This window comes from Pocillopora damicornis, chromosome 4, assembly GCF_964200805.1.
Source record: "Pocillopora damicornis chromosome 4, jaPocDami1.2, whole genome shotgun sequence".
Taxonomy (NCBI): domain Eukaryota; kingdom Metazoa; phylum Cnidaria; class Anthozoa; order Scleractinia; family Pocilloporidae; genus Pocillopora; species Pocillopora damicornis.
The window spans coordinates 27,898,613-27,907,004 of record NC_142673.1 but is presented as its reverse complement, the minus strand read 5'-3'; the positions used below and the strand labels follow the sequence as shown (position 1 = coordinate 27,907,004).

General features: G+C 36.6%; 3 protein-coding genes across 3 annotated transcripts in view; 1 reads left to right on the top strand and 2 right to left on the bottom strand.

Annotated features, from left to right (window-relative positions):
* Positions 1-8,392, bottom strand: part of LOC149047525 (uncharacterized) — a 41,915-nt gene that overhangs the window by 18,949 nt on the left and 14,574 nt on the right. The gene's annotated exons all lie outside the window — the stretch shown is intronic.
* On the bottom strand, positions 3,209-5,453 carry LOC149047529 (uncharacterized). The gene is made up of 4 exons (XM_089202439.1): positions 4,971-5,453; positions 4,408-4,619; positions 3,615-3,686; positions 3,209-3,284 (listed from the first exon to the last, which is right to left on the bottom strand). Exons 2-4 carry the CDS (start codon positions 4,596-4,598, stop codon positions 3,209-3,211), a joined length of 339 nt encoding a protein of 112 aa, XP_089058565.1. The 5' UTR covers positions 4,599-4,619; positions 4,971-5,453.
* The window catches only part of LOC149047527 (uncharacterized), a 7,404-nt gene continuing 4,482 nt past the window's right edge, over positions 5,471-8,392 (top strand). The window contains exons 1-3 of the mRNA XM_089204620.1: positions 5,471-5,622; positions 6,288-6,435; positions 7,057-7,149. Of these exons, the coding sequence (XP_089060746.1) occupies positions 6,321-6,435; positions 7,057-7,149 (208 nt within the window). The 5' untranslated portion in view covers positions 5,471-5,622; positions 6,288-6,320. The remainder of the gene's footprint in view (positions 5,623-6,287; positions 6,436-7,056; positions 7,150-8,392) is intronic.

The window sequence follows — 8,392 nt, the reverse complement described above, 5'->3', positions numbered from 1 at the left end:
ATGTTCTATTAGAATGTTCTGGGACTTTACTTAGATAATTTTTCGTAACAGTAAACATGGCGGCTGCAAGGGAAAGGAGAGAGCACTGGACGAGGGTGGGATGTTTCAGTCCCAAAACGATACCCCGATGAGATCTTTTCAACTAGGCTTTTATTCAAGAAGAAGACAAGAACAAAAACCAATGACCGTAAACTTTCATCCTGTCGTTGTGACAGTCGTAGACAAAGTCGCAAAGCGAGTCAAATTTACCATGTTGGAATCTTTGGGATCTTTTTCAGTTTGTGATACTTGCAGCTTCTCTCTGCGTCGTCGAGCCCTTCCTCAAGTTTCTGTCGCTTAGTAGTTTCGTTCTGTAAAGATTCTTCTAGCGCTCGTTTTCAATAAAGTAATTATCTAGCTTGTGATAAAATAACTTGACAGAATGATTATTTTAAGTTTGGTCGCGCCATTTGTCAGTGAGCCTCGACATCGAAACCTCCACTTTTCCTCTTGCTCGCTTTGGCTTTGCACACATGGTCCCAATCTTTTTCCTGAAGACATTTGTTATTCGATTGTTGACGACGATGCCTCTAACGCCCGTTTGTCACATGGTCTTCTCCACAACTACAGCGCAGGTAGATTCGCCACTTCCCTCTCCATTCTCTTTGGAAATTGTGTAGAGAAGATAGCTGAAAAATTGTTAAACACGACTGGTATCAGACATATTCGAGACTTACTAGCAACAAATGCCGTATCTCCGGGAAAGGAAAGAAAATCAAATCGCTTCATTTATTTATGAGACTACTTACTTTTTCATACTGCATGTAAACGTGGGTAACGAATGGCCGGAAAATCATCCTGTTTTTGGACCCTCTGATCTTTCCCCCACGGCTTTTACGGATCCGTAAAAGATCAGAAGTATAACCAGTGAGAGTGCTCCAACTTGAGCGGCCATTTGACCCATCTAAATCGGTCGCAAACTAGACGAATTATATACCAAAATAAAGAAAACTTCTCGCTCCATTCGAATGTGGTAGTACAATTGAGATTTGAACATGCGCGAAAGAGCTAGGACCCATTCTTACGGGCTAACCCTGATACGACACTCTGAACGTCTTCGTAAATTGCCTCATCGGAATATTAAAAATTGAATTTTGTCTCCTTAAATCTTGAAGCTTTGGTATTTCAAAAGAAGTTATAAATTTTTTTTGTTGGTAAAATTTTATCACTATCAAAACGTCTCTTAGTAATAGAGCCAAAGGTTCCAAATTTGTGTGTTCTAGAGAAACAAAGTGGTGGGGGCGGGGTCGCCCAGATTTGATGTAGGCTTTTGTTAATAGTGAGTTTGATATGATTTCCATAATTTCACATTTTTTTCAAAGACTGATGGTCTATAGTTACCATACTTACAAATTAGCGAGGTTATCCGTAAGTCCTTCCAATGTACCCTTGTCTATATGTGTCAGCTTATTATAAGACAGTGTACTGAAAACCGAAAAGTTAATCGTGATATCATTGTCATTGTCATGTCATCGATGTCATGTCGCATAATAAACTGAACAAAGTATTACAGGGTAATTTAGTACTATCAACTAAGTTGATAACGTAAATTGGCCATCGTTAAGGATTTAAAAACTGACGTTTCGAGCGTTAGCCCTTCGTCAGCGAAGTAGTACCAGATTACCCTGTTATACTCTCCCACCGAAGCAGCACCACAGTTACTTTAGAAACTTACATAGTCCCTTTAAACAAGATATTAGCAACGTAAAATTGCGTGCTGTTAGTTTTCTGCGGTAAGCTTGATTGCCACTTGTCAAGGATGTAATAAATGATGTGTGCCCGATTTAGAACTCAGTATACCAGTGATTTTAACTAGTTTAAGGAGGTGTGTCTACATTTTTAATGAAGTAAATTTATTATCTTCGCAATTAAAAGTGTACTTGTCAATTCGAAAGTGAACTCCACCACTTGAATCTTACCTTGCCCACTCCTCCCCCTTCCTAGCCTCCCTTCCCCCATAAACTTGACGCTTGACGATCAGTGAGAATACTTGACCCAGAGGAAATACAACGCGGTAGCTGTTTGTAAACCGCGCCATATGTAGTTTTGCGTGGACAGGTTGAATAATTATCTTGGAAATGGTGGCGCCCACATTAGCTCTTGTAGCATATTTGAAGAAAATCTGTTTACCTTTTTCGAATATGAAAACATAACGTCAAATACTACTTACAGGTCTTGTAATTGCTGCATCGACCGAAAAGTTCCATTTTGTATATTCTCCAAGTCGCAATTTTCCATGGAACTACATACAAAAGTTATTGAAAAAAAAAATCAACACAAAGCAGGTTGGTGCTGTAGAAAAAATTGAGCAAGACTGAGATCCACGTTATTGAAAGTTTCCTGATTTAAGAAACTGCCTTCGGGAGACTTGATATTTTTTTAATTTGTCAATGAATGTCTTTTTGAAATGCAGGTGTCTTAATTAAGGACACTGTTGGACATTTTCTGTGAAAAGATATGAAAGAATATCTTTCATTAGCCAAGTGGAGAAGAATTATCTTCTATTTCAAAACGCGCTTCTACTGAACAATAATTGACAGAATAATGATAACGCAAGAGATCGAGGATAAGGTTTATTCTCTCTTGTTATGACATTATTTCTAGGATAACTATATCTTACTTACATTTTTTAAAGTTTTTTCCGGATGAAAAATTACACTTACAGTTTCCGAAGCCGTGTTAGTCCTTTGAGAATGACCCTTACATCCGCAATTGATATCAGGTTGTGTTCCAGTTTACTAGGCAAATAAAATACTTAAAATTAATTAGCTTTTTGATGAATTTAACGGCGTTATGATGACTCACGTAGCCTCATTCCATTTGCCTCACTGTGTCTCATCCATGAACAAATAACATCCCTTTTTTAAATAAAATATAATAAATAATTTTATATAATAATTTTTAATAAAACATAGTATGACTTTTTTAAGATGGCATGCATAGGTAAATCTGAACATTACGATAAACTTTCATCTACTTTAATTACTCACAGTATAGAAAGGCTTGGAGGAAGGTAAAAATTCCCTGAAATTAAATTCATTTCCAGATTTCTGGAAAGAAAATGACAGCGAATGTTAGGAAATGAAGACTAGGTAATTAATTACCTCAATAAATTTTTTTCGACTATACGATGCAAATTTACTGTTGAATGCAACAATTAGAAATTCCCTTACATAACATCCAGATTCCTCATATTCTTGAAAGTGTTTTGTGGTATGTGCCGCAATGAGTTATTTGGCAAGGCTCTAGGAAAAAAGAGCACACAAAAAAGCTAGTCATGATCAGGTGCAAAAGTTTAAGTAAGCCAAATGTTCCCCACTAATTTACGGCGCTTTTCTTAATTTAAAAATCGTTTGGAGAAGAACAGTTTCCAAGTGCAAATTCCTCATTCTGATTCGCTAAAGTTGTAGGCATCTATCAGTTAAAATTATTGAGTTGCTAACCAATGGTCTTTTTTGCGTTTACAGTTGACTCGGGAAATATTTTGTCACCTGGGAAAGTTCCTTTTCTAACTGTTTCAACAATCCTACCTATTTTCCTTGATACTTGACAGTTTTATCTCAACTACTACTTACAATTCCTTCAAAACAGTCAAGTTCCTAAAAGTGTCTTCTGAAATTGTGTTCAGGGAACAACTTGAAAGATCTCTAAGGAATAAATTGAACATGGTTAAAAGAATGAAAATGATTAAAATGCAATTTGCAGAGTCGACGTAAAAGATATATGTTACCTTCTAAGGGGAGTGTTATTGAGAGGTCTTGAATCAATGCCACATAAGCAAAAATAACGCAAAAGAAGGTGTGAAATTTCAAAAGGAGGCAATAGCATGCAATTTACGCAAAGAAAGAGAATTTGTAGAGGAAACAGGATCGTGAATTTCTTAACTCTAAGTGTAAGAGTTCATATCCAAACTATGGTGGTGTAATTTCCCCCAAACGAGAGATGAGCAAGATGGGTAATTTTGTGAAAGAGAAATGTGCCCTATAAAAAAGTGGGTTCGTACAAAAAAAATTTATCGTTATAGGTTATCAAGAATTGGGGCGAAATTGAATTAACGAGCTGTTAAGTACATAGAGAGAATATTCATGAAAGCTAACAAAAAATCACAAGTTCAATTGACGCAAATTTCTTAAACGAAGCTGGGGGTGCGATTGTATTAACGTGGCGAATACTAAAATTAAATGTGCTTTCGTGTGAATCGGGGCGACTGGTTATATATTGTGATCAGTGTGGTTTTTCCTGCGATAAATTTGTGTATGCGTTTTTTTTATGTGTGTGTGTGTGTGTGTGTGTGATAGGTAACATACCATAAGAGAAGATGACACGTCTAGAAAGAACAAGGACGATTAACGTTTTTACATCACTTACAGTGTCAATGTATTGTTTGGGATTTTGGCCGGAATGGGTCCATGAAAATGACACTTTACTCTCACCAGGGCGTGGGTCCTACCAAATTTAGTGCAGTTACAGATTTCAGTTTTCAGGCTGCAAATGTTACTCTCACATGGTGTTACAAACCAAAAGACCAAGATGACTTGTATCAGGCCAATAAACATCATTATAGAGTCCAAACTAGGTTTCTGGGAACAAAAGTTACAACATCTTCATTTCTAGATTAAGAACTAAAAGCAAATTCATTTCCGTTAATTGTCCTTTTAAAGCAGCAGAGCTTTGTCTGCCAGGCAGATCTCTCGCGAAAGTTTATCGACATTCGTGCGCATTACTGACATTTTGCAATGCTTCAAGTTGGGAAATAAAAGGGTAGCAGTCCACTGATGTTTCTCTTTCAGTAAGATGAACGGTCATAAAAATTGCTAAATTAGGTTCCTCATTAGATGGACAATAAAGAGAAAGATACGCTATTGTAAAGGCTCTCTATCGTGAATGTCACCTATGTCTTTCCAACAGTCATGAGACGGCCAATGACTTACCTCATATGAGAGTTTAAGGTTCTTTGTAAAACGCGTTGAAATACCCACAATCAGGCCGCTAAATATCTTTAATGGCAACTTTATAAGAAATGGGAAGTTATAAAACTAGCTTTCGTTTTAAATAAATCATCTTCCGTTAAAAAAAGGTCGAAAGCAGATTAAAAGGCACTGTCTGTGCGTTTTTGAATAAATTATTTACATATAGCATAGTTTCGAACCATCCCTGTTTGTTTTTGATAGGAAATATCTGAGTGATTTTAGAGATATTATTGGCTGATATATTATGGACGATAAACCCAGAGAGAAAGTGATTCATACATATTAGAGACGACTAGGATTTTTACATATCATGTTTACAAAACTGATTTGTTGACGTTAACTTCCTGTTCATGCCTAAGTCAGTAGTCATTGCTTTTCCATCCGGTTTTGTTTTCTTCCTAATAATACCGTTTGGTTTCGAGCCGTTTTCAAATGATAATTGAGCAAACACATCTTGATTGTGACAAGCAGCAAAGAACCAGAAACAGGGTTCGAATCTTGAAGCCAAGCAAAAAAACGGAAGCGATCTCTTCGGCAAAAAAATTGAAATTCTCAAGCGTAGGTAAAACATCTAGAGGAGGTTGCACACAGCATCGAAGGTTAATCCCTCCTGGTAAGTTACTGGTGTAGTAAGACATTGGAGTAGTATTCATGTTCATAAAATTTTGGAATATAGAATATTTCTACTCGCTCGTGACTAATCTAAACACATTACTTCAACAAATATTTTCCCTCCTAAAACTGGGGTATATCTAAGGATATCACCCACGTGATACCACCCGATTTTCAAACCTTACATTCACTATGATAAGTCTTCGTTTAAAACTCAATTTAAGATGAGAGAGAGTTCTACGGTTGTTACGGAAGAAGGGAAATATTTTTATTCATAAAGTCATACCAGAGAACACTCGAAAGAAGACATCCCACGCTTAGAACATTAAGCTGTTCGTAAATATTTTTTCACGTGTTTCGCAAAATATTTTAAGGATAAGAAACACAATAGCCTCTGTTTTGCGCGAAGATGCTCGTATAATTGTTCTTGGGTATTATCTGTTCCTCGAAGCTCATTTCTTTCCTTGCCATCAGTTTATTTCGTTCCCTGCAGTCGTTTCGTTCCTCAGTTATAAACAGCAAATCTGAAACAGAAAAATTTAAAAAAAAAATTAATATTTTTTCAATTTCCCATTTCATTTTCCCATTCCTCTCTCCCTTTCCTCTTTCCCACTTGTAGTAACATCACTGCGAAAATGTGATCGATATCAATAAATTCCTTTTCAGTATTTTGCTGCCCAGCTGTCTCTTTAGAAGACAATGAAGTGTTCAAACAATCAACTGCGAATCATCGCCTTGAATCTGTTGCTTTTCGTCTTCACTAAGACTGTGGCATATCCCCCGGGGATAGAAGTTATAAATGTGACTTTCTGTGGTGAGTTCCTCTTTGGCTTGTGACAAATATACATCTTCAAACGTTAAAAAACCGTAGTAGGTTTAATGCTTGTCTTTTTTGATTGTGCAGTTCGATATACCTGGTGAGAGAAGTCCTTACTCTAGGATTGTTGTCGCAAGCAGCGATTAACGTTTCGATACTCTTAGCGGAAGTCATTATTTATTGACGGGGTTCGACTCAGATGAAGACTTGAACAATAGCAACGAAGTTGACATATTTAAACACAAACCAGTCTCCCAAAACACAAATTAATTAACCGAAACGCAATCAATTTCTCAAAAACGTTATAAATAATCACAAATTTTATCATGTTGGTTTTAATAAATCAACATGAGCAAATGAAGTTGTGAACTAACTTCACAGACGATCAAATCAGATCAGATGTCTTTTAAACCCTATTTCCCTTGGGTGGGCGCCTCGCATGGGTCCTACTGCCCCGTTTGCGCCCTCCCCTTTGGATTTTTATTCTTTGAAGTTATTCGACTGATTCCTCCATATCCTTTGACTACTGTTTCTGAATTTATTGCCAAATAAAGATTTGAACAGAAAATAACACAATCAATTGCGTTCAAACCAGTTTACTTCTTGTATTTTTTACAGGCAACTACGATAAGACAGCGAAAATCAAAATTTCTCCATGGCCTTTCATCCCTACTGGAGCTATCGTTAATTTAACAGTAATATTCACACCCGGTAAGTTGATGTCAGTGGAATATGAATATGTTCTATCGAATAATTTCGTTCGTGCTGTTGTTGTATTTCAAACATGCCACACGGTTCAACGTTATCCGTTTATTCAGTAAATACTTATCCTAGATATTCCCTTATATCACAAAAACAACTCTGCATCTGCGAAACAGGATTGGAAGAGAACTAGGCGACCCGTTTCGAGAACGTAACGCAAGAAGGAATGCAAAGGACGGATTACGAATCATTCTAAGCAGCATGATATGTCGCGCAGTCTGCAGCCCCTCCTTGCACTAAGCAATTCGGAAAGTTGCAAAACATTGCAAAAAAAATTTATCGAATGTATCTATTGCCACTTTTAGCCTCCTCGGTTTCAACGCTTTGCATTCAACATTTTTAAGATATTCAAAAACTCATTAATAATTCATAAGCTCATTAACCTATCAAATGGTAGATAATACATCACGTGCAGTGACTTTATATCGATAAACCTCATCCTTATTAGTATGCGGTGTTTTATCATATATAAAGACACTGCTCGTGACTTATGAATATTAATTAATTATCAACACAGAAACTGACACAACAAATGTTGGGAACATATTTAATGTTCTTTCAACAAATTTCACACAGTAAATTTACTTTTGCACCAAATTAATAGTACAGTTGTGAAATACACATCTGGAAAAATTATCTATTCCATTAGTACAGTAATCTGGTAAAGGCATATTAGACAATACATCATCTGAAACTTAGTAGAAGAAAAGTATAAAACACGTGTGAGATTTGATTTTCTTGCATGTTAATTTAATCCCTAATGTTTTTCTCGTACGCTAATTTCTAACGTTCACAAAAGCATAATTGTTATGAACTGTCTTGACACACGCTTTTCCAAGAATGTTTTTGAAGCCGTTCAAAAAACTCGCAGCACGTGTTTTATCGGGTCAAAAACCACTCGGCTACGCCTCGTGGTTTTAAACCCGATAAAACACTCCTGCTCGTTTTTTAAACATTACATAAACTGCTGAGTTTATACTTCCTTGCGTTGCTCAATTTTTCCGTGGGATGCCTGTGCGGTTGCCCGGCCTTTCTTTTCCATCGCTGACGCAAATCGACAAATTCTTGAAATGCTTGGAATGTTTGACATTTTCCGTATCTCTCAGCAATGAACGAGTTACCAGTAATCGGTTCCTTGTGTTAGCGCAACGTTGTTTCGACGTAATAATACTTGATTTGATGAGAGTACATC